At 40.3% G+C, this 25995-nt stretch overlaps 1 protein-coding gene across 4 annotated transcripts in view; it reads left to right on the top strand.

The window, feature by feature from the left end:
• The window catches only part of UGGT2 (UDP-glucose glycoprotein glucosyltransferase 2), a 79176-nt gene that overhangs the window by 2484 nt on the left and 50697 nt on the right, over positions 1 to 25995 (top strand). For 3 of the 4 annotated variants that reach the window (XR_014155544.1, XM_081857978.1, XM_081857980.1), the window contains exons 2-10: positions 1671 to 1753; positions 4309 to 4439; positions 6359 to 6471; positions 9074 to 9248; positions 10713 to 10809; positions 11273 to 11345; positions 15138 to 15238; positions 20686 to 20785; positions 22471 to 22531. Coding sequence is in view for 3 of the 4 variants with exons in the window: in XM_081857978.1 (XP_081714104.1) it covers positions 1671 to 1753; positions 4309 to 4439; positions 6359 to 6471; positions 9074 to 9248; positions 10713 to 10809; positions 11273 to 11345; positions 15138 to 15238; positions 20686 to 20785; positions 22471 to 22531 (934 nt within the window). In the remaining variant the exon portion in view is untranslated. Of the gene's footprint in view, positions 1 to 1670; positions 1754 to 4308; positions 4440 to 6358; positions 6472 to 9073; positions 9249 to 10712; positions 10810 to 11272; positions 11346 to 15137; positions 15239 to 20685; positions 20786 to 22470; positions 22532 to 25995 lie in introns of those variants that run through there. The other variant, XM_081857979.1, reaches the window with a different exon arrangement.

Below are 25995 nucleotides of genomic sequence, written 5' to 3'. Positions count from 1 at the left end.
AAAGTATAACTCAGCCCTGAGGAGTGTAACAGCGATATCTCCTCTTTGGGAACCTGTGCGTTTGCGCTAAGCCATGGTTTGCTGTGGCATTACATGCAAATGAGTCACTCTGTGAAAAAATACACAACTTCTGAGCAGTTAGGAAACATCAAGAATGGTTAGATCATGTAACACAGTTATTGTCCATGGTGGTATGGATATCACATAATTTAAAACTAAAATAAACATTTATGTAATTAAAACTTACTAGTTTAATCTGTGCAACATCAGAACTTAATTCCAATTGTATATGATTCAGAGTTTTCCTTAGCAATGAACATTCAATATACCTCTTGTACAATACCATAAAATTTTGCACTGTATGTGCTACATGTATGGAGGAATGAGGCAACATAACTTGCATGTCTCATCATACTCAGTTTTCATCCACTCATTTTACAGTACAGGCCTGCCTGCTGAGCTCATGGGTGACTGAATGTCTTTAAAGTCATTCAGAGTTAATTGTATAAATCCACTTTCACTGGTGTACTTGCTGAGTGTGCTAGGGTGTCATATGTACATAACAATTCTAAGTTTAGTCAGAAATAAGTCCTACTAAATTTAACAGGATTTATTCTGCAATAAGTATGTTTAAGATTGCAGCTTTTACCTCAGTTTCCTGTCTGTAAAGTGAGAATTACATCCTGCAAGCCTAATTTGAGCAAGTGCTATATAACTGAATTAAAACATCTCTGCCTTAGTTGTTCAATCTGCATTGTTTTTAAATCAATCTTTAATTGTTTTTGGACTTAAGAAAAACCTGTCTTAGCTGTTTTTATTATATATTTGTAAACTTCCTTAAGGGGCATGTAGAAGGGGATTCATTAATCAATTAATTAATAGGTTGACAGCTTAATACAAAATATACTTCCGGGGATCCAGTGCTCTGGCTATGTAGATTATGTCTTGTTATTGGTTGGTGACATGGGTTATTATTCTGCACAATGTTTGCTATGTAGTGTTGTTCTACTGATCTCAAAGGACTTCTACAATTTTGTGGTGAAAAGTAAATTATGTCTTTAAATCATATAGGCTTTTTCAAACACAGGGAAAATTGGCATAGCAACATCTTCTGGGATGTGTGAGGTTAGGATCCAGCAGATCCCTAGCTGAGCTGGGAGGTTCCCAGTGGATCTGGGCTATACCTGCTCGGCTTCTTCATCCTTAGCTCAGCTGGAGATACACTGACATATCACCCCCATCTGTCTTAGCTGGATCCCATCTTACTGAGTTGAGCTCAGTGGATCTTAAACTGGCAAAAAATGAGTTTTCTAGAGGCACAGTGGGGCAGTACTGGAGAGGGAGACTAAAGCTTGATCCTAAGCCAATTCAGCTCAGTTACCTGACCTGGCTGGGATAAATCAAACCAGCGAAAAGAGTGGTATAATTCAAACACAATTTTAAAGACTTGTTCCCCCTCTGCCAGGTTTAGGCGGGCTCTGCTAGCAGAAGCTCCATTCCTGAATGGAGTTTGGATCCAGTGTAATTTTTGCACCAGCTTAACCGATGCTGGGCCTGCTATATGCCAGCTGCTTGTGTATAGGATCGCTCACTTGGGCTTCTTCTCAAAATGTTTGTTTGTGCCTTATGAACTATACTAATGGATGAATTATTACATACATTTTTAACAGTGAATTCATTGCAGAAGAAGGCAATGAGCAATTCTGGCAGTTTTTGGAAACGGTGAAAGAATTAACATTATACAGGAAAGGAGGTAAGTTGAGTTTGTTGTGTATATCTAGTCTGGCAGACCTTTCTGTAACTTGTACTGTGTAATAGTGTTAATAGTGTGCATGCTTTCAACCAAGAGTGGTTAACCTGGGAATTTCCAGTTGTTGGATTACAACTCTCCTACCATCCTTGAATATTACTGGTGCTGGCTGGAGCTGATGGGAGGTTTTGGGTTTTTTAAAATCTTGTCTTTATGTTGTGTTTTAGGACATTTTTATTCTTTTTTATGCAAACCACTTAGAGATTTGATTATATTAAGCAATAAAATATGTTATAGATAAATAGTCCAACAACATCTGGAGAGTCACTGTAAATGCACAGTGTATTCTGCAACCTGTCCTTGGTAGCGGTTCACTTTCTGGTTTCTTCACATTAAAATAAGAACGTTGAGACAGTCCAAGACATGTTGATGCCTGAAGCAGAAAATCAGAATGATACCCTCCCTTCCTTCCAAAAATCCACTGCATAAAGTAGGCTGCCTTGCCCTGGCTGATACTTGGACTTTGCAGTCAGCCACTGATTAGACTGATGGATAGCATGGACAGGTCCTTTTCAGTGGTGGGTTTGTACCTCTGAAACTTATTTCCTCAGCAGATATGTAGGGCCTCCTGTTCTAAGAAGAAGAAAAAATTCAAAATATTTTTATTTCAGTCTCTCTTATTCATCATGATATTGGAATTGCTGTTGCTCAGTTTTTAGGGGTGTTAACGTGGTTTGCATGGATTCTGTAGGTGATTATGCCTTACAAAGTGGTATGTAAATGTAGTAAGTAAGTAAGCAAGTAAATAAATAAATAAATTAATAAATAAATAAGCAATGGCTTTTTAAAATATTTGCCCAAACCTTTTTCATGCCCCCATCCTTATTTATATTCTGCATCATCTTCTTAGTTATCAGAGATCTTTTAAAAAAGATTTCTGATCTAAGCATCCCAACATTTGTTGGTGGGGAGGGGAAGCAGCATGAAGGAGGGTCTTAATTTTGGCCTTATGAGTGAGCCTTGCCACTTGGCAATTACATAATGTCATATCCGGGTTCATCCTCTTTTCTGTTCACCACATGGAGTTACTGATAAATGTGTAGGTACAGCATTTTTGTATCTATAGTAACCCAGAGCTCTTTTCTGCAGCACATCAAAGGAGGCGACTGGAAGTTTTGTTTCTGTTTGTAACAAACCATAGTTCCCCATTACCTTCAAACTTGGAAAAAGTGGTTTGCTTAAACTCTTGCTAGTGAGAACAAACAAGAATCAAACAATAGTTTCAGATTCTTATTTACTAATTAGCTAAAACAATGTTCTCCAAGTTTAGATGTAGCAGTGAATTAAACATTGCATGCTAATTTTAATTGTGTCCAGTTCTTTGGGCACATCACAACATTGTTTTGGGGATTTATATTCCTCCTTTAAATGCCCATGGTGGCTTCCATGAAATATATATTTTTTAAAGAAAACATTCCCACAGAAGGGGGCGTCTACGCCTTCTGATGTTTTGCTTTGGACAGGTTTGTGCATAACTCTAAACTATGGTTAGTGCACATCATGGTTTATAAACCAGCTGGACACCATGGCTTACAGATGAGGTTTGTTCATGTTTAATAAACCATGGTTAAGCTGCTGCTATGGCTTCAAATGATCTAATAAACCGTAGCTTAACATTAAGTGCAAATCACATCATGATATGGTCCTAGAGTTGCATACTGTCCTCTTTAGGTCATTGTTCCTTCTTAGTCACTCCCCACCTCCTGGGACTGGAGAGTTTTTCACTGTTCCAAGCACTAAGAGGAAGGAACAAGGTGCCACAGCTGGTCCTCTTGTCCCCATACTTACGTGTTATGGTGAATTAAAATATTTCCACCCAACCCCAATCAAACTGCCACACAACCAGAATTCTCAGTGCAGGAAAGAGTTGAAGCTGGCAACCATTACAGAATTGTTGTCTTTATAATCTTTAGTCCTTGAGGACATGCCCAGGTGTTCGGTTAGGATGGCAGCCGTAATTGCTGTTTGTTAAAAGAAAATTATATGCATAACCACTCAGTGGAATAGCAACCTGTTTTCTGTCTTTTGTTTATCTGTACTAGTACTACTTTTTTTTTTCCTTTTCCACAGCACTGTCTGTCTTGTCTTCCTCCATTTTCCTCTTCGCTTATTCAACAACAACTAATCCTATGTTAGTTCATAGGATTTCAGGCATTTACCTTAGCTTGGGCCATTTTATTTGGTAAAATGGTTAGTGATTAATACACAGTAATGCTCTCTGATGTATGATTCAACTTCTGCACCACCCTTTTCAGATCAGCAAGAGAAACCAGTTCACAAGTCAATATACCTGCCATGTTTTATGTTTAATTTGTAAGCCCCCAACTAGAGAAATTGTACTTTGTATGAATAAACATTTTAGAATTGGTAATCATCTGAAATCCTACAACTTTCTATATTCCAGATATTTTTATTTTCCAACACGTAATTGTAATTCAGTGATATTTGGGACTAGATGTTAACATGTCACTTGTATTTCTTTTCCTTTTTTAATACAGTCTCGGAGCATTCTTATTACAACTTAATCCTGAAGAAAGCCGGACAGTTCCTTTCAAATGTGCAGATTAATCTTTTGAAATTTTCTCTTTCCTTACGAGCACATTCCCCAACCATTCAGATGTTTCAGCAGGTGTGTAAAATGGGCTGGTACAAGCTAGGAATCTGGATATGGCTTTGGTTCACATGCTAAAGAGGTCAAAACAAAATAAAAAAATTCCTTCCAGTAGCACCTTAAAGACCAACTGAGTTAGTTTTAGGTATGAGCTTTCGTGTGCATGCACACTTCTTCAGATACACTGAAGAATCAGTGTATCTGAAGAAGTGTGCATGCACACGAAAGCTCATACCTAAAACTAACTCAGTTGGTCTTTAAGGTGCTACTGGAAGGATTTTTTTTAATTTTTTTATTTTGTTTTGACCATGGCAGACCAACACGGCTACCTATCTGTAACTATGCTAAAGAGGGGCTTTCAAAAATTGCTCCTCATTGTGGCTGTTGTCATACTGCAAGCCGTTCTCTTGCAGCAGCTTGCAGCATGGCTAAGAGTGCTTTCTTCATGCTGCTGCAACCCTCCCTTCCAAAATGTTTTGTGGTAGCGTGATAGTCTGCTTGCTAAGCTTCTGTAGAACTATAGTGCTGCGTGGAAGGGAAAAAAGACCAGAGGGATGGATTTACAGTAGCATCCAAGTGGTGGTGGTCTTCAAAGCAGCCCTTAGTCTCTAGTAGTGTTGTTGATATTGGTAGGACTGGTCTGGAGAAAAACACTATTTGCTTTACATCCATATGGCCTCTTCAGGTGATATCCATCTGCAGTGTATTGTTCAGTGTGAACTCAGAAGCAAGCCTCAAATCGGTCCCACGCCATAGAGATACTGGCCTGGCTTGAGAGCGAAACCATGGCTCTCAAAGAGGACATAATGGCTGCTTTGCTCCTCCTTGTCATTATGATATTGTGCTGTGTTGACCCAAGTCTCTTGCAAGACAAACTGCAAGCTGCAAACAAAGACCTAGGAGTTTGTGGTTTGGATGTGAAAGCTAAACCACAAGCATGGATTTGGATGTCATGCTAAGCCAAAGCACAGCCTTAGTACATTGGCAAAACAACTTTGGAGAAGAAAAGCTTCCATGATCTCCTCTCTGGGAGCCTGCCCATTTGCACTAAGCCACGGTTTGGCTTAATGTTATGTGTGTAAGACAACAATGAGTGATCCAGGAAGACTCTATATTATAATAAACGCATGGTGTCCCAGTTCATATCTTCATTTCTGCCCACTAAAGGGGTGTGTGCAGAGTTCAGCCCCCTAGATTACAGGTTGTCCACATGTGCTTTAGAACTAACAAATTCCCTGTAATGTCTAAATGTGGGAAACTCTCTCCCTACCCCAACTAGTTAGTTAAAACAAAATATAGTCAAACAACTCACCTGGCTCAACAGAAAATGCTGCATACTTGGATCTTACTGATGTGAAAAAGAAAGCTGTATCCTATTGATGTTGACACCAAAGCTGAGTCTGATCTTAAAGTGGGTATTTCTGAGGGCATTTTTGGAAGTAGGAAAATAGACATGGTAACTATGAATTTGCCTATCAGCAATTCTATAAAATCAGCTTATACTTTATAAACTAGTTTAATAAAGGGTGTCCCTGTCATGTGAAGTAGGCACATGTTTCTGCAAAAGTTTGTATAAAAACTGTCCAAAGGTTATGCATTTTGACCTCAACTGGAGTTGGGGAATGTGAGAAAAGATGATAGCGTCCCTGTTTACTTCTGTTATTTCCAAAAAAGGTGTGTTCTGTTATCTTAATAAAAAAAGAAAATTGATTTCTAAAACATCCAAATAACTCTTAACAGTGGGCATTCTGAGACAGGATACATTGGTGTTACTTGTAGGGCTCCGATCTTTTCATTATTTTCTCCTCACATACTTGGTACTTAGACGCACAATGTGATAGCAGCTGATGAGCTGTTTTAATCAAAGGAAGGTGCATTACTTTTAGGATGAAATGCAATTACACCAGCTGGGTTGAGTGTAATTGTTGAAATATTAGATTGCAGCTGATGAGCCGCCACCGAAAGGTTGCAGTGCATTTGTGGTTATCCATGGGAAGAGTACCTGTAAGACTAATGAAATGTGGAAGCTTCTGAAGAAAGCTGCTACAAGGTAAATATAATGAGCTATTTTGAACGAACGGTTCTTAAAGCTTTTGTTCCACAGCATCACATTTTTATTTGTTTTGGCAGCACACATTTACCTTTGTTCTCACCATATAAACCTGGATATTGGGACTCAGTGATACATGTTGGTCAAAGATGCCACTTTGAGTTGCAGCTCTTGCTTTATCTCAGGCGCCTGGGAAGAGTGACTGTCTGCAATCCTTCTTCCATATGAGCTTTCCATTTCAGGCAGTGCATGTCAGTTCAGCTCCATCTCTTGGTCTGCTGCCACCTCCATCCTATCAGGAGGCCTCCCCTGACACGCCAAGAGTTCTGATTCTCTGATTCTGCAAGAGAGTGTTGAGTTCTGCCCATGGAACTGTGTGGGATTGCCACATAACAGCTATTATTTTCTTTTTTAAAGATTGGTGGAGCTTTTAAAACCATGAGAGAAGTAAGATGTTTGTGTGAGATACGACACATTGCACCTTCTGATTTAGAAATATTAGCCAGGCTGTCTAGTGCCTGCTCTCTGCCACTAATGAAATTTGGCAAATTTCAAACTAGCCAACTAACTTTTCTCTGACCCAGGTGGTCACGTGTGTGGTTCTGACACAGATTATATGGATACAGGACCTGTGGGATTAGCACACACATTATCACACACATTGAGACAGAATGTGGCTGATATAACATTAACAGATGCGTTATGTATGGGGAAACCAGGCTAGTTTGAAATCAGCCTCATATAACCAACATGCATAAGTCAAATTAATACACTTCCCCTTATCTTGGGAGGAGTTCTTCCTGAGAAGCTTCCTGTAAAGAGGTTTGAGCCGGCTGCTCCAGCTCAGCCACATGGTTCTCACCAGCAACTCCTGAGTTCCTTTACATTAATTTAGGAACTTTCACCACTTTGAAAGCTAACTTTTACTGCCTGTGCAACTTCTGACTGATGTTTGGAAAAGCACATGAACCTAACCTTTGAAGAGTTTGTAAGTAAACCAGTTTTTAACTTATAAACGTGTGGTCCATTCCTATGCTGGAACAGAAATTTTGGAACTCACTTTTAAAGGTCTAACAGCCTATATTTCCATGCTTTGCTTTGCTGCATATTTTGTGACATTAAATCTCTGCTGGGGTTCTCTCACCACAGAGTACTTGCCCCAAATTTGGATCTTGGCATCCAGAAATTATCCTTTCTATATATTTTTTATACCAACAATATCCAGCTAAGTCCTACACAGAGTAGACCATTTCAGTCAATGCACCTACCTTAGCCATGTCCAATAATTTCTGTGACCATCCTCTGAATAGAACTAATACTGAATGCAATCCGTAGATAAACATGATATACATTTGCACACGCACGCATACACACACACACACACACACACAAAATGGCCTTGATATGCACTGGCTTCTGGCTCTACTTGCTTGCAACATTTGAAGGCTACTTTGGCTGCAGGGATTAGGTGCATTATTTCAGCCCTTCTGATCCTTCCCCAGATCTGAAGACAATGGTGTTTGATCCCATTGTTTTTCCAGCCTACATATAATTGATGAGAACTGATACAGAACTTCAAAGCATATGCATGCCTAGATTTCTTTGGCTGAGCTTCAGCATGTTCTAAAGAACATCACCCCTAGTGTCCCTTAAACTTTACTTTGGAAAGCTAGAAGCACTGTACATGCTATGAAAATGAACCTTGTGGCTTGTTCCCCCCACCTTGCTCTGCTCCCTGTGGATATCCTGCTAGCAGAATTAGCCCATAAATTGTGAGATTAACAAACTACACATAGTTTAAAATGGCACAGGATTGCAAAGTCATTAAATTCTCAAAGTCAACACATTCTTCTTGTTTACAAGGCACACACATTATGCATAGGATTTTGGCTTACATTGGAGTAAGTTCCACCAGAATGGAATGAAGCTACATGCATGTTTTGACTTCTGGTCATGGTGAGAGTATTGCTACTTTTTCATGAAACAAAGCATAAATTCAGCTAGAGCTTGAACTACCCATGTCATCTTTAGTGATTTCATTCCCTTTGGTCTAATAGCTCCCATGAAAGGTACTAAATAAAAAGTCTGCATGTACTGGATAATTAAAATAGCACTCAGTGTTTTGTGCTTGCGGCTGTGTAGCTTTTTTATCTGTGTCATGATAAAATGGCTGATGCTGAGTTGCATCTCCAGCTGGAAACTAACTTAGCTTGTTCTGCAACCAGTTTTAGCTACTGTGATGTCCTTATCTTAGTGTGAAATCCTGTATCAGGCATTCCCAAACTCATCCCTCCAGCTGATTTGGGACTACAGTTCCTGTCATCCCTGACCGCTGGTTCTGTTAGTTAGGGATGATGGGAGTTGTAGTCCCAAAATAGCTGGAGGGCTGAGTTTGGAGATGCCTGTCTTATATGGTACTTCCTTATCTGAGAGGAAGCCCCATTGGACAAAGTGGGTTTTACTTCTGAGTAAAGATGTATTGGATTGTGTTACATACTTTTGTCAATTGTTCAGTAACCAGACAGGGAAGTCTTTCCCATTCTGGCACACTCCAGTTAAGTTATTCCTTTTGAGCTGACAAGTTATTTGTTCTTAATCCAAGGCCCAAGCCATATCTGTTCAAAGGAGATCATAAATTCCCTACGCTTAATGAGACTGGCCCAGTAGTGATCCTTTATGCCGAAATGGGTACAAAAGACTTTGCTACATTTCACAAAGTTTTGTCTGAACAAGCACAAAAAGAGGAAATTGTTTACGTTCTTCGACATTTTGTCCAGGTAAGTGTGTGTGCAGAAGGGATAACTGCAATTGAATTAAATTTTGTTTAAATCTTTCCAAATGTCCACGAAACCCCATTGTTGCATACTTTGTTGTCAGTTTCAAAGCTTTTCAGCCACAAAAGGGAAACACTGGGGCTTTTGGCCTTATGTCATACTTATTGGTTTCCTATAGGCTTCAAATATAACACAGTACATTGAAATTAAGGACTGGCTTCAGATGAGCCTATAGTCAGCCACTGGAGAACTGATATATCTTGTAATAACAACAACAACAATAACAACAACAACTTTTATTTATATCCCACCCTCCCCAACCGAAGCTGGGCTCAGAGTGGCTAACAACAGTAAAATAATAAAACATTCTAAAAGGATGTTGTAAGGAAAGTAACAGGTGGCGTTTTATTGAAAATGATTATTTTTCCTTCACCCCCATTGTTTTTAAGTTCCCATTGTGGGTGGCCAGATGCAAAAGAGGACAGGGTTCCTATGCCTTTCATATTATAAACATCTGCTACAGCTCCCACTTCTGCACAACTATTAAACTATTAACTGTCTTCTTTTGCATCTGTTCGCCCTATTAGTGAAGCACTTCCTCCCTACTTTCCTCTAGATATTCTTTACAGTATGTCAGAATTCTTCCCCTGTACAAGCACAGACTGCAAACCACGTGCATATACTGCATCAAGCATCCTCCAAGTTAATATTGCATTAATTGGATCCTGACATTCAGTCACAAGGCCTAACTTTGATGTGAAGTCGTTGTTGTTTTTTTAATTGAAGTCAACTAGGCTGGTGATGAAAACTCTGTGGAGCAGTCCCAAAGAAAGTGTGCATGGATTAGTGTAGTGTCCGAAGTTTAAAAAAATCTGACCCTAACTTTATGATGATAATGATATTAATAATAATTTGTACCCCGCCCATCAGGCTGGGTTTTCCCCAGCCACTCTGGGCGGCTCCCAACAGAAAATTAAAAACACAATAAAACATCAGACATTAAAAACTTCCCTAAAAAGTGTTGCCTTCAGATATCTTTTAAAAGTCAGTTGTTCATTTCTTTGACATCTGATGGGAGGGCATTCCACAGGACGGGTGTCACTACTGAGAAGGCTCTCTGCCAATAGAAGGTATTCTTTCAGAATGTAGGCCTCTATTAGTTTTAGAAACAGAATGATTAGAATCCATAGTTCTTGTCTAATGTCTGCTACAACTCACAGTACAATGCTATACTCTGAAGTAAGTCCCTCTGAATTGTATGGGGATTGCTATCAGGGTAGTGGGTATAGGATTGCAGCCTTAACGGGCAATTAATTGTAAAGTATAATCCTGATATTGTGTATGTTTACTCAGGAGTTCAACAGATTTAAATGTGATTGAAGTAAATCTAAGTTTAGAACTTATTTAGAAATGGTAGTACTTAACATTCCTCCCTTCTGTTCTTTTCGAAATGATGTACTCGAGCAGAAACCTAGCTCCGAGAAGATGTATTTGTCTGGATATGGTGTGGAACTTGCAGTAAAGAGTACAGAATACAAAGCGGTAGATGACTCTCAGACCAAAGGTACATTTTTCTCCGGTGTGTGGTATTACTAGAGACATTATCATCACAAAATATTTGGCAGTGTCTAGAATTTTGAAGGCAGTAATCTTCTACATTGCCCCATTGAAGTTAATGGAAAATGTCTTATTGGGTCAGTAATTCACCCAGTATTTGTTTTCCTGACACACACCGCTGGTTGTGATTGCATTTTGTGGGATATGGCAAAAGTAGCCACAGGCGTTGAGAATCAATACAGAAATGTACATCTGTAATTTTTTTGTAGATGGAATGGAAAACTCCTATTTTCTAACTGTATGCCAAACCTGATCTTCCTCCTTTGTCATCTATTTGAGGACCTGTCTTAATTTCTTTCTTCCTCTCATTTTAGGCAGTGAGTTAGTTTCTTTGATAGAAAAAGTAGTAATTGTAATCAGTTCTAGAAAGCAAATATATTGTCATATTTTTGTACATGTGTTTTGTTTAGCTACAAATAATGTAACAGCAGAAGGAGCCAATGAGGAAAGTGAAGTCCAGGGCTTTCTCTTTGACACATTAAAGTGAGTTTATGTTAATTATAATTCCATACCGGCATGCTTGCTTTTATAAACTTGTGTTTTTAGTGCTTGAATAAGATCTGTTGCAAAATCATCTTTTGAAATTTTACCTGTTTTATGAAGTTAATTTAAACTGGTAGTTACAAATGTCTTGAAATGTTAAAATGTTTCTTTTGACCATACAGTGGTGCCCCGCAAGACGAACGCCTCGCAAGACGGAAAACCCGCTAGACGAAAGGGTTTTCCGTTTTGGAGGCGCTTCGCAAAACGAATTTCCCTATGGGCTTGCTTCGCAAGATGAAAATGTCTTGCAAGTTCCTGCGGGGTTTTTCCCCTTTTCCCCCCCTTTTCCTAAGCCCTAAGCCGCTTATCAGCTGATCCGCAAAAAGCTGCTAAACTGCTAATAGCGCTAATGCGCTAAGCTGTCAATGGGCTTGCTTTGCAAGACGAAAAAAACGCTATACGAAGAGCCTCACGGAACGGATTAATTTCGTCTTGCGAGGCACCACTGTATTACAATTGTTTTAATATCAGGTTTCTGTTGAATGGATGCACATAGACATTTTCCTGCTGTGCAAATAAATATATTTTATCTCTTTAAAAAGGCATGTTGTTTGACCATATGAAGATAATTTACACTATGCTTGGTTACTTGCATAAGCACATCTCTTTTGTTTTCAGTTAGGATGAAACACCTTTTGTGCTGGTAAATGCTTTATATATCATAAAATATCCCCTAGAGAGGAAAGTGACAAACATGAGGAAGAACAAAATTGCACCTTTGCTCAGCATGTCCCTATTTCATACAATAGCATATTTTTGAGTGGAAGCAAAAGCTACCACACTTCATCACATCATGTAGACCAGGCATGTCCAACCAGGCAATTGTGATCGATTATGGGGCGTCCCTGGACGATCTCGTGATCCTGGTCGATCACGCGCCCCCCCCCCCCCCAGGAAAAAAGAAGAAAAGAAAAGAAAGAAAGCTCAACAACTTTGGTGAAGTCTTCCTCAAAAAAGCTCCACAGCTTTGGTCAATCCAAAGGGCAGATGACTGCCAGCTATAGTGGGAGTAGATTGCATCTCTTAGGAGTTGGGCATGCCTGATGTAGACCATTACATCCTATAAAATACTTGGGTCCTTGAACCTGCAATTCCGGAAGCAGGACCTGTACTCATAACAGCAACAACAACAACGCTATTTTCATTTTCATTTTCATTTTCATTTTCATTTTCATTTTCATTTTCATTTTCATTTTCATTTTCATTTTCATTTTTATTAGTAGTTGTATCATTTATATGCCGCCCATCTGACTAAATTGCCCCAGCCACTCTGGGTGGCTTACATTTTGCATTAACGTAAAGAATCAGCTCCTTAGATGATAACGGCTGCCATTTTTGCTAAATGTTGAACGTGATACCTAAAATACCTAATATGGGGAAACGGATGGTTAGGATGCAGGGTCCAGTGGCCATGGCTCAATCAACATCCTTTATTAAGAACTAAGGAAAATTAACAAAAATAGATACGTTTATAGAAAATTAGGCACCATTTATTGGCTTTTGTGGGAGTAGCCTATTAATTCCAAGCTCATATTTATCCTTTATGAAGATAAACTGTAATGAAAATAAACCACAAACTAAAAATGTCTTCATATTTTATTATGCAACTATCACTGACGTTTGTTAACTGCCCTAGGAGCCTTTTTGGATGTAGAGTGGATTAAAAATACTTTAAATAAATACCAAAAATAGAACACATCAAATATAGACGTTGAAATAAATTTCCTCAATGAGTAATAAACGGCTGAGTCACGTATTAGAGAAAGCCTGCTTAAACAAAAAAAGGATTTCATCAAATGTCTAAAGACCATTACTGCTGGTGTTTGCCTAATATCTTACTTACTTCACCAAACCTTTATTAGGCGTTACAAATATAGGCCATCATAAAACATCTATGTATAAAATTTTAAAATATATACAAATGAATAGCCATGTAAAAAAATGTAATGAGGATTTTCATTGGCGTTTCTTCCTGCTAAATAGTGCCATTCACCACTCTGAGAGATACTATTGATAAAAACTTAGCCACCCTTGCAGTTACTTGCAGGTTAATATTAAACAGATAAAATCTCCTATTTTCATTGTGCCGTGAAGACTACCCCCAAAAGGGGGATAGCAGGTGTTATTGTTATGTACTGAATTGAATAGGATCCAAAATGCAGCAGTCTGATTGGTCTGCAGGAGCCACCCAATCCAGCTCCAGGTGGAAGCGAATCCACAACCTGATTGGCCTACAGGAGAATCCCGGAATTAGCCAATCACGTGTGGCCCATTGTGTAAATAATGTATATAAAGCAGATACTTTGGGGAAACATTCATTCCTTACTACTATGAGCTTAATAAAGAGCATGAAATCCACACTCGACTCCGAGTATATTTCAGCATGCATTTGCATAGCTGGTTGTACAATGGGCAGTAGAAAAGAATATGTTCTACTGTGTCCGGCACGTTCCAAAAACATCCACAATGTCTATTGTTTCTGGGGATGTTTGAATATCTGCCCTTGACAAAAGCTGAGGGGAAAATGTTCAGTTGGGCTAACATAAAGGCCCTGCATTGGACTGGAATTATTAATTTTGAAATATAAGTGACCCTGTTGTCTGTTGTATTTAAACCATAAAACTTAGGGGAGAAAATTTGATTTACAACTGACTCGATGTTTTGTTTTTCAGTGTTCCTTAATCTGATTTGAATATTGCAATAAATAATTGTATAACTATATAATTATAATGATATAACTTCAATTATGCAAGAGTTCTGCCTAATATCTATAGAAAGGGAGGTACTACTACATGGGAGATCATTCCTTTGTACCAGGCTTGGGAGGGTGCGCTGAATTGGGTGAAGGGACCAGCCAAGCTCTCCCAGCTAAACCAGCCTCCTGCCATTGGTGCAGCACTCTTGCACCCACCAGACGAGCAGGTGTTAGTGCCTCTGGAATGCCTGCCAGAAGTAGCCAGCACAACGCTCTGAAACAGGGTGTTCTGGGGTGAGGAGGGGCTGAGCTGGCCCATATCTGTTGGATCCTGAGCTGGTTTCACAGTCATTGTGTGACAGCATCAGGCCTATGAATGCTATGCCAGCTCCAGGCTGGCCCAGCGACCTTTCTGCCCCCCACCTTCCACCTTGGCAACCATATGTGGCAGGGCTGCAAATGTGCTGGTGGCTTTGCTGCACTGTAAAGCTGTGGGCTGGGAGAGGGGAAGAGAGATTTGCAGCCTAAAAGTCCCATGCCTAATGGAAGGGAGCGGCCAACTGGAAGGTCAGTTGGCCTACAAAAGCGCCATTATCTGGCTCTTTTATGGGCTTCCACACACCCATAATTTCTCAGGTAGTATTTTTGAGAATTGGTTAAAATGTCCTGGAAAACCCAGGCATATGGCAGCTCATATCGGACTTTCCCCAAAAGTAGCTAATGACTGCATTTATTTGGAGTTTTTGTCAAAAAGCTCAACAACTTTGGCCTATATGGTGCGGCATTTATTTGGAGTTGGCTCCTATAGTTGCTAACCATGGTTAATGGTAATCAGCGATTGAAACTTTGCTTTGAACCCCGTCTTCAAACTTTGGTTGTGTGGGACAGTAGCATTACCAAGTTCCTCCCTTCTGGGTTAGGAGAAACATTAAAACTACAATTTCCAAACGTTTATCGTTGGTCTTTACGCCAACCGAATTGTAAGCTCCTACAAGTGTTGTGTATTATTGACTTGGTTTATGTTTCATAAAATCCAGGCAGAACTATCCTGACCTCAAAGACAATCTTCAAGAGCTGAGGAAATACCTGATTGAAAGTAGTGATGATACAGAGCCTTTGAAGGTTTGGGAATTGTCAGGTAATAATCTTTATACTAGTTGTTTGTTTTTTGGTGTAACACAGTGGAAGAATGAATGGCAGTGTATTTGCACCAGTTATACTGACATCAATGTAACGTTTACAAACCTTGTATGTGCAAAGGAGTGGTTGGATTGGGGGGGGGGCTCTTCTGAGAGAAAAATTCTAGAGGTATACATTGGGAAATAACTGCTGTGCACACAGAACTTTTATCATCCGGGCTAAAAAAATAAAATAAAATGTGAATCCCTTGTTCACACAGGCTCCAGATTAGCCATTGTATTCAGAATCTGGATATCTGTTATGCTTCTTTTGCTATGTTGCTAAAGGAGTATCTACCAGAACTACATTTTCACGGAATACATTTTCAGTGAGCTGTGTTGATCTCCCAGTGATGATGGTGTTATGAAAGTACAGTGGTGCCTCGCAAGACGAAATTAATCCGTTCCGCGATTCTCTTCGTCTAGCGGTTTTTTCGTCTTGCGAAGCAAGCCCATTGACAGCTTAGCGGATTAGCGCTATTAGCGGTCTAGCGGCTTTTAGCGATCAGCTGAGAAGCGGCTTATCAGCGGATCAGCTGTTAAGCGGCTTAGCAGCTTAGGAACAGGGGAAAAAAAGCGGGGAAAAACCCGCGGGAACTCGCAAGATTTTTTCGTCTTGCGAAGCAACCCCATAGAGAAATTCGTTTAGCGAAGCGCCTCCAAAACGGAAAACCCTTTCGTCTAGCGGGTTTTCCGTCTTGCGAGGCGTTCGTCTTGCGGGGCACCACTGTATCATGCTGAAAACCTGAGGGACCATTCTAGATATTATGCCTAGTTCTAAGTGGTGCAGTGGAACAGGAAATGTAGAGGAATTAATCTCTGGGGCATTTTTTTTTTTTTTTTTTAACAATGACATCCTCTGCTGGAGCACCAGATACAATTGCCCCCCTCACCCACCCAGCCACCCCTGCCTCTGTTCTCTTGCCTCTGGCAAGCAAATGAGATGATAGCGAGGCTTTCGATTTTTACTGTTGTTTGTAACATATCACCATAGAGGAAATTGGAGAATGTGGGCAATAGACAGAAGCAGGCCTCTTTTGTTTCCTTTCTTTGCGGTTCTTGCTTTGTGCCAGCAATTTAAATGGTAACACCTTTTTGTAAAATGGTGAGCATGGCTGATCAGAAGCTAAAGGTAGCATTTCATTGGACTTTTTGTTAAAGCTCAGTGTGTTTTAGCAAGCTGAATCTATGCCGTTAGAAACAAACTCGGCTGAATTTAGTAGCACTTACTCCCAGGTAACCATGCCTCATGGCTGATCAGGCAAGTGATTCCAGGTTAAGCGGCGCACCACCTTCTGCCAGCCCAGTATTCTAGGATCGGCATCAGATCCCATTAAGTTGGGTATTATGCCATGTCTACTAATCTTTGAGGTGTACATGCGTCATAGTAGATCAAGACAGCTGCCTGAATTTTTTAACTCAGTGGAGTGTGGCTATGGAAGGCTGTCAATATGCGCTTCTGTACTTCAGAATTTATGTCCTAGCATCAACGTGCAGTGGGTTTTTCAGGCTCCCTTCATATAACCGACTTTGGTGGGGCTGGGGAACTAGACACACAGCTGCTACTTTCAGCAGCGGCCGCACATTTTGGTTCTCTGATCGGATCCTTGTAGCTTTTCTTAAGTTTTCAGAAATAAATCAAGAGATTAATATATGGTCAGACTCAAAACATTTGTCCTGGCTTCATTGACAGGATGAAACACCAAGAAGCATCTATTGTTCTCTTCCGTGAATCTATTTTTAACTAAACAGTTTTAGATTTTATTGGTAAACTGCTGCATCAGATGAACAAAGTGCACATAAAGCTCTTCAGAGAGGCGGAGGGAAGGGAAAGATGTTAAATCTTCCTATCCTGATGACCTGCAGGAGGATCTTGTGTGGCTGAAATCATTGTGGTACAATTTATCTTTACTGTTTCTATTAATGCGGCACAGGAGTAGGCCATGAAGTGTTATCATTGCAAAATAAAAGCCATAATACTACTTTAAAAGCTGTTTCGTCACATCTATGATATGTTGAGGATGAGGGAAATTGACCATGAAGCTTGTGGAAGATTAGGCTTTTTTTCATAATACTGTAAAAGTAGCACGATATGATGCCTTTTCTCTTTTCAGTGTTATTGGTAATAGTTTCTTGTATGCTTTTATGTTACATATGGGATATCCTTTTTGGAAATAAATAAACAAGTTAATGAGAATTAGTTAGTTGTAACTAAATTGAGTTCTACTGCTTTCCCTGGGTCTTACAGCATTATGCATGTCTACTCAGAAGTAAGTCCTATTGAGTTTAGTGCAGATTACACCCAAGTAAGTGGGTATAGGATTGTAGGTCTACGAAAGGCCAACATTCGCTGCATTGCAGAGAGGAGAATAGCCTTGTGCTACTCATGATTTATTAGTTGAATTAGATTTGTTTGTTATAGCTACTAGGAGTTCAAATAAAATAGATGGAATATAAATTTAATGAAACCTTTTGAAACTGGGCAATATAGCTATCAGCGTGTTTCTTCTATAGTTATTATTCCTCTTTTCCAGTGTTCCAAATTCTGTGCTAAAATAAGCTGAATTCTGTAACCTGTATAAATAGTGCAAGTTGAGCACCTTTTTTTTGCTGCTTTTGAATAATCAATACTATTTTGCCTAATTTATTCTGATTTTTAGTAATCATGGCGAGTGGCAAGAAATTATATTGGAGTCTGAAACTTGTCCCCCAAATGTTGGAAATTTGGTGTAGCACCTATGCTGCGTTTCAGTAACAACTGGCAAAACAGTTTCAAGGCTATCATGAAACTTGTTCTGGAAAGTTTAAATTTTCAGAAAGCTTGAATTCTAGGGGCTTTCCGCACTCCGATCAAATCAAATCAAAACATACATGCAGTCCTGACAGATGCATGCAGATGAGGTTTGAACAATCAGAAATGCGAGTAGAAGTAAAAGCAGTTCAGTAGTAAAATTTATGTATGCGACTGCAGCATCAAGAATCCTATTGGCCCCAAAATGGAAAGAAGAAGACCCGAGGAAAGAACTGGATACAGAAACTCATGGATTATGCAGAAATGGCAAAACTTACCAGAAAAATAAGACATCAAAACTACAAACTTTTTATAAAAGAATGGAAATTGTGTATTGGATATGTACAAATAAATTGTAAACAGAGAAGGACATTGGCAGGAGTATTGTAATAACCTGCAGTTTCATAAGAGTAAATAATTAAAGTAGTTGAATAAAAAAATAAGTTAAGTTAATTCAGTATATGCAGGAAGTGATAAATATAAATTTAAGGAACCGCAGAAAGTGAAGAAGGAAGTCAAATTTTGAAATTTTGAAATGTTAAAATGACTGTAAAACTATTGGAGTATACTGTATTTTTCGCCCTATAGGATGCACTTTTTCCCTTCCCAAAATGAAGGGGAAATGTGGGTGCGTCCTATGGGGCGAATACAGGCTTTCGCTGAAGCCTGGAGAGCGAGAGGCTCTCGCTCCCAGGCTTCAGGAAGTTCTGCGCAACCCTCCCGGGCTCCACTCAGCTCTGCGCGACCCTCCGGAGCCTGGCACCAAGCCACGCCGGTCTCCGGAGGGTCGCGCAGAGCTGCCTACATTCTGAAGCCTTGGGCATGCTGAAGAGTGCGCCCGGGCTTCGCAAAGCTGTCCGCAAGCCTGGAGAGACCAGCACGGCTCCCTAGGCTTGCGGATAGCAGGCTGTTCTGGGGGCTGGGGTCGGGGGTCGGGGGAAGCTCGGGCTTCTCCTGCGCCAGCCCCGTGCCTGGGGGGTAAATAATTCCCCCCCCTTATTCCCCCCCCAAAAAAACTAGGTGCGTCCTATGGGGCGAAAAATACGGTATATAACTGAAAATTACCAATAGTTCAGTGGCTATGTTCAGACATTCCTACAAACCCTTTGGAGAACTGGAAACAAGACATGTGCCGCGTCTGAGTTAGGGCGGTGCAGGCAGTTGCCCCACACAGGGTGCTGAGCCACGGAGGCACAAAATTGAGAAGATCCATAATTGAGAAGATCCATTTTGGGTTGCCACCTTTTGGGCTCGCTCAGGACGCCACATTACCAAAGGTTGCCAAAGTACACACCTGACGTGTGTACAGCACTCTCTGTAGTTTGCCAGTTCAGATATCGTGACAAACTGTGGTTAGGTTGGAAGAGCCAAGTGCTAACCATTGCTGCTCTGAAGTAAATTGGGGGTCAGCACTAAACAGGAGTCGGAAAGGGAAGCAGCGTATGAAAGTGGGAAGGAATGTGCAAGCCTGCAGCTCATTCATAAGCTGGATAATTTTCTGACTAGAGCCTTTGAAACATCATCAGACAAAACAAGCTTAACCTGCTGCCACATCTTACACCTAAGGAAATTATTTAATTACAGCTGCATCTGTAGTATAGTTTAGACTGTTTACTATCTCTGGTCATGATGACAATTATAACTTGTATTATGGTTGTGTTAGTGATGTATGGAAGTGAGAATTGGACCGTAAAGAAGGCTGATCGCCAAAGAATTGATGCTTTTGAATTATGGTGCTGGAGGAGACTCTTGAGAGTCCCATGGACTGCAAGAAGATCAAACACATCCATTCTTAAGGAAATTAGCCCTGAGTGCTCACTGGAAAGACAGATCGTGAAGCTGAGGCTCCAATACTTTGGCCACCTCATGAGAAGAGAAGACTCCCTGGAAAAGACCCTGATGTTGGGAAAGATGGAGGGCACAAGGAGAAGGGGACGACAGAGGACAACATGGTTGGACAGTGTTCTTGAAGCTACAAACATGAGTCTGACCGAACTGCGGGAGACAGTGGAAGACAGAAGTGCCTGGCGTGCTCTGGTCCATGGGGTCACAAAGAGTCGGAAACGACTAAACAACAACAACAACAATTATGGTTGTGTACTATCATAGTAGCCTCTGAGTGCTTTTGTGGAAAATGTGTATAGAAATAGGACTGCTGTATTTGTTAAATTGGCTTTAGCGCAGTGGAAGTCACTATTTCAGATGATAAGGTGTGTCAAAGAGTAGTTGAAGTAGTACAAACATCATATGTTACGATGGATTAATGTATTTTATATATATTTACCTTGTTGCTTATCTTGTTGCTTTTGCTAACTGTGTGTGCAAATGACCTGATTGGCTAATGATGAATATAATTCTATTTACAGTTGTTACTTATACGCCCGTCTTGTCAACATATATATGCTCCAGGCATGTGACCATAGTCAAGGAATTGGGAGTTGATCCTAGGATTTCCTCTTCCCTTCTCTCCCTAAATTCTACCTGCCAACATAACTGTAGCTGATTGTTAGATAAGCATTGACCTTCAAGTTAATTAAAGCCGGACAGGTTTTGCTATTAACAAATGTTTTGAATCCATACCTGAGGTTCTTCAGTGAATGCTTTGTTTTCTTGTAGACATTAGTTTGCAAGCAGCCTCTCGGATTCTCTCTGTGCCTGCTTATAATGCATTAAAAGTCATGAAGGACATTGCACAGAACTTCCCAGTCAAGGCCAGGTAAGGCTAATGTTATTTCCAATTACAGTGGTACCTCGGTTTAAGAACAGTCCGGTTTAAGAACAATTTGGTTTACATAGTCCGCAAAACTGGAAATAGTGTCTTGGTTTGAGAGCTTTACCTCGGTCTAAGAACGGAAGCCAAACAGTGGAAGGGCACCGGTGGCGGAAGGCCTCATTAGGGAAAGCACGCCTCGGTTTAAGAATGGTTTTGGTTTAAGAAAGGACTTCCGGAATGGATTAAGTTCGTAAACCGAGGTACCATTGTATATTAATGAATGTCTGGATTTTGAGAGTTTCTTTTGAAACTTTATTTACATTTTTATCCCACTATTCTTCCAAAGTTATTAGGGCAGCAGATGTGACTTTCCCTCATTTTATTCATTCACCAACTCTAGGAGGTAGAAAGTGACTGATCTGAGTTGAGCTTCTTGACCGAGTAGAATTTGAGCCTGGTCTCTCCAGTCCAAGTTCAATATGCTAGAGTAGCCTTCCAATAAACTCCACAAAAGTTGCTAGCCTGACTGCTGTCATATATCTATGTAAGTTGTCTGTGTCAATAAAGAAAATCAGGATCTACCCCACATCTTGCCTTGAAGCTGATTCTTATAATGTGACCAGGAAAGTGGTTTTTAACAAGCCTAAACAACAGTTAATAGAATTCAACAGATGGAAGGATCCAGTATGTAAATCCAAATGCCAAGTCTTAAATGGCCCATTGGGTGCAAGTTGTCAAATTAAGAAACATAGCCATGATCATTCATGCCACAATAATAGGCAATTCTTTGTCATCTTTCTATACCAAGAGATTACTCATATGAGCAGCGAATCTAGCTTTCCAGTGTTTATACAACTGGTATCATGTCGAGATTTCCTTCATTAGCAGACATTGTCATGATTGTAAGTGAACTTTTTATAGCGTTTTTAATGGATAAAATGCTTTACAGTTCTTATCTCGTTTACCCTTACAGCAACCCTGTGGGTCTCCCTCTGCTACAAAAGCCAAATTTCTTTCCCTACTGTTCTATCAAACAATACACTATTGTTACAGTCTGCGATGCCTTGAATCCCCAATACAATCCCATACTTATTTGACATTGCAAGGCACAGCTGGCTGTAGTTTTTGAACTATTGTGGCAACCCTTAGACAGAATAAGGCGGAGATGAGAGTGCATGGTTGATGTTAGACACGAGCAGTAATTTCTGTCGTCTGGCAGAAACTTGAATAACTTTTCTTCGTTCCTGTTAGAATACATCTTGCATAAAATTTGTATTTGAGCATATAACAACCATTGAAAATGATGCTTAAGTCAAGTACCACTGTCTATCAAAAGTCTTTTCTAAAAATCTTTAATAGTCATTTTACTTTAGAAGAAAAGTTTACAGGTCTTGCTAGATAGCAAGAAGTTGAGAGTGGACATCTGGTTTGAACATGCCCTCACCTGCCACAGGGGAAAAAGCCTAGTTTAAGAAACCATAGCTCAAGCTAATTGTAGTTTCCAGTTCAGAAGTTACTACAAATTGGTTAGTTTAAAGCAATTGTTTCATTGTGGTTGGGTGTTACAGGGGATATGTTGAGGGGATATCATTGCATGCAAAACTTTGCCTATGGAGTACTTTATTCCCTCAGAATAGGTGGGGGAAATGCCGAAACACAGAACAGTTCATGATCTCTGACTTTTTCAGATCCCTGACCAAAGTGTTAGTGAACCTGCAAATGCGGAAAGAAATAAAGGAAAATCAACAGGTTTGTTACTGTTCTTTTTATTATACAAAATGATGCAGTTGATTATACTGTGTCGAGAGATGCATATATTATACAAGGCTGGGAGATAAAACGTATTATAATGTAACTTAAAAATGTAAGCAGCAGAATTTCTAAATGCGGACTTGCTCATCAGTTGCAGTCCTTAGCTTCTCGTGACACCTTCTGCTCAAATATTGCATGGCATGGCCTGATTTGCTGAGCAGCCCTTCCAGCTACAGTGAGCGATGAAACTTAGACCATTAATGTTCAGATGTTACCTTCAGGGCTTGAGCTTTAACTCTGAACTAAGCTGCTTTAATTGACCACTGGAGTTCAACATAAATCAGTTCAGTACCCAAATGTCTGCACGCAGTATAATTTGCTCTGTCGGTAATGAATTTTAATGTATTGCAGAATTATATTTTGAGCTTTTGCCCTTAACACATGGGTCATTTGAGATCTGTGTTCTTCAGAGTATGTTTTAAAATATAAGCCGCCTTCCTCAGCTTCACCCCTGTCATCCTAGATCAAGTCAGTAATCTTCAGCTACTGTCCCATTCCAAACAGCCCCATGTTTGTGAAGATTGCTTCGTTCAGGATTCATTTTCTTATATGTATAGTGAATCAGACAGTCATTGCCACCTCTTTCCATTCTTCCCTGATTTACCGGCATATAAAATATGCTTGATTTGCTACTCCCAGAGGTGTAAAGAATTTTATTTATTTATTAAATCCCTTGACCATCCTTTATTTGAGGAACTTGTGGATGTCAAGGGTGCAGTACCAGTGATGCAGGCAGAGTTAGGTTATGGACCAACCCCAAGGTCTCACCCCCCCTTCTCTGTGTATAACATGTAAACAACTTCATGCTCTCAAAATTATCTAAGTGTTTTTGCAGGGTCCCTTATCCATTTTGATAAACTTGTCAGAAGGACCCACCCTATTTATCCAACACCCCAAATCTGCTGCTAGGTCTGCACTTTTCTTCCTCCCTACCTCCTCGTCGAAACCATTCTGTATCTTGCAAAAAATTAATCCCTGTGTTCTTAAAACAGTAAACATCCCTCCTCAGATGTTGTTGGATTCCCTCAGCCCCAGCCAATATGGCCACTGGTCCAGGTTGATGGGAACTGCAGTCGTCCAACAACAGCTGGGAGGGCCGCAGGTTCCCCACCCATGTGCTAAATTATGGTTTCGTGCTGCAAGATTGTGCAGGTATGAGCCTCAGGCTTGCATGCCGTATCCTGATAATAACGTAAAAGCCCAGCTGGGTGTTGGGGACTGGACTGAGGGGGACAAGACTGAGGAGGAATGGTGGAGACCTCCCCTCCCTCCTGAACTTCCCAGAGAAGAGGAAGGTTGTATTGAATTACAGCAGTGGTTTGAGGAAGGTCACAGGTCAGAGACAGGTGAACAGAAGAGTTGGGAGGTGTTGGGAAAAGAGAAAGGGGGAGACAGAGTCAGAACAGCCAGCTGACACGTTATCACTGGAGAGCATTTTTGACCCCCCCCCCCTTCTCCCATAACCTGGCATGCACTGAAAGTAGAAGAGCAAAGGACTCAAGAGACAGTTAGCTCCCGGCGGCCACCATCAGGGAAGTGCTGTTGCTAGGAAGGGACAGGGAAGGAGCTCAGTTGGAGCAACACCATTGACGGGAGACAGATTGCATTCCTTCATCATTCTCTGTGAATTATTGAATAAATCTTGGTAAGACCTCTTATTGTTGGCGAAAGGCCCAGAGCATATGGGAAATGCACCAATGGGACCCGAGTTCAGCAGCACTCTTCCCACTTTGTGGTATACAGAGGCATTCTGTGTCTGACCGAGGAGCCAGGACATAGCATAGCTATCACGTTTGGTAACCTTAACCTCCATGAATGTGTCTAATCTTCTTTTAAAGCTGCCCAAGCTTAGCAGCTCTCCCTGCATCTTGTCCGAGTAAAGATGTACCCAACATTAGAAAATTCCAGCCTGGGGTTAGTGGGAGGCCATAGATTTCCAGATTCGAACGAATTTTGTTAAACACTGACTGAAAGATGTCATCTGCAAAGGGAAGAAGGGACAATACAAGCCCGAGATACCTGCCTGCTTCTTCTCAGCATTTAGCTTTTACGTCTGAAAGCTCTCAAGGAGGCTTTGACACCTTATAGGCTAACAGATTTATCGTGGTGAAAAAATTCATGTGTTAGAACCCACTTCATCGATTCATTATGCCCTAATAAATCTGCTAACCTAGAAGGTGCCGCAACAAAACTCTTTGTGTTTTCTGGAAGAAACTAACATAGCTACTGTCCTATGTTCTGCTGGCAACTATTTATTTTTTATTTGGGATTTCTGATCACTCCACTGAGACTGCTTCAGAATGGGTTGTGCTAAGATGTTTCTCTTCTACACTGCTGGCATTACTGGTTTTCAGAATAGTCTTTCAGAAATACCAAAACTAGGCAAAATCCACTCATAGAAGGGAAATATTTGATCCAGACTTCAGTTCTAAGCTTGGTTAGAAGAAGTAAGTCCCATTGAATTCAGTGGGGCTTATTATTTTCTGAGTAAAGATGCTTAGCACCAGGCTATAAATTTCATTTTGTAGATGCTTCAAAGCAGTACTGAACTTCATGCCCATGAAAATCACTATTAAATAGCACAGTGTTTTTCATGCTTTCCTGACACTTTTACGTGGTTGATCTAAAACAAATACTTCTTTTAAAGCCCTGGAGCTATTTTTTTTATTTGAGCCATTTGATCTTTTTAATAAGCATCTTTTAGTGAATTCCTATTTAAGTTTTCCTCTTTCCTCTTTCCTCTCTCTCTCTTTCTCTTTTTTTGCCTTACTGCAGATTACTCATTTTTATTAGACTGCAGCAGCTGCACAAACGCAGTGTAAAATGGTATCAAGTACTGGTAGTTAAATAGCTCTTAAAATAGACCGGAATACATTTTGATGCCAGTTGCTCTCTTTTGGAAAATCCTGTTACCTAACAGAAGAACTTTTGAGTCTTTCTGTCTCAAGTGTCACATCCAAAGTAATGTTTGAGTAGACAGGAGTCTAAGATATTTGCAGAAATTGTTCTACACAATTGCTAATGGGGTATTGGGATGTGTGTGTGTGTGTAAGTTGGTTCTCTGTATTTTAAATTTACTACATCAGAGAATTCAAACATAATTTTGAAGAGAAGTAATAAAACAAAATTTCATGAATCAGACAACATTTTGGTGAAATCGTGACCCCTGCGGGTCAGGGCGCCAAGAGCTTATTTTATGGCCTACTGTGAAACATGCAGTTTGCACTGCCAAATGTTGCAGGAGCCAATTTGCAGGTGTCTGGCACCATTTTCAAGTGAATCAGATGACATTGAGTTTTCGGGGAAATTGTGACCCTGCAAGTCAGGCTGCAAGGGCTTTTTGTGGAGTGCCTTGAAATGTGGGGTTTTCACCGCCAAACATTGCAGGGGGCCTTTTGCTA

Source organism: Podarcis erhardii (genome assembly GCF_964252035.2).
Source record: "Podarcis erhardii genome assembly, chromosome: 4".
In the NCBI taxonomy this organism is placed as follows: domain Eukaryota; kingdom Metazoa; phylum Chordata; class Lepidosauria; order Squamata; family Lacertidae; genus Podarcis; species Podarcis erhardii.
The sequence above is the reverse complement of the archived record's forward strand: the minus strand, read 5'-3'. Positions and strand labels throughout refer to the sequence as shown.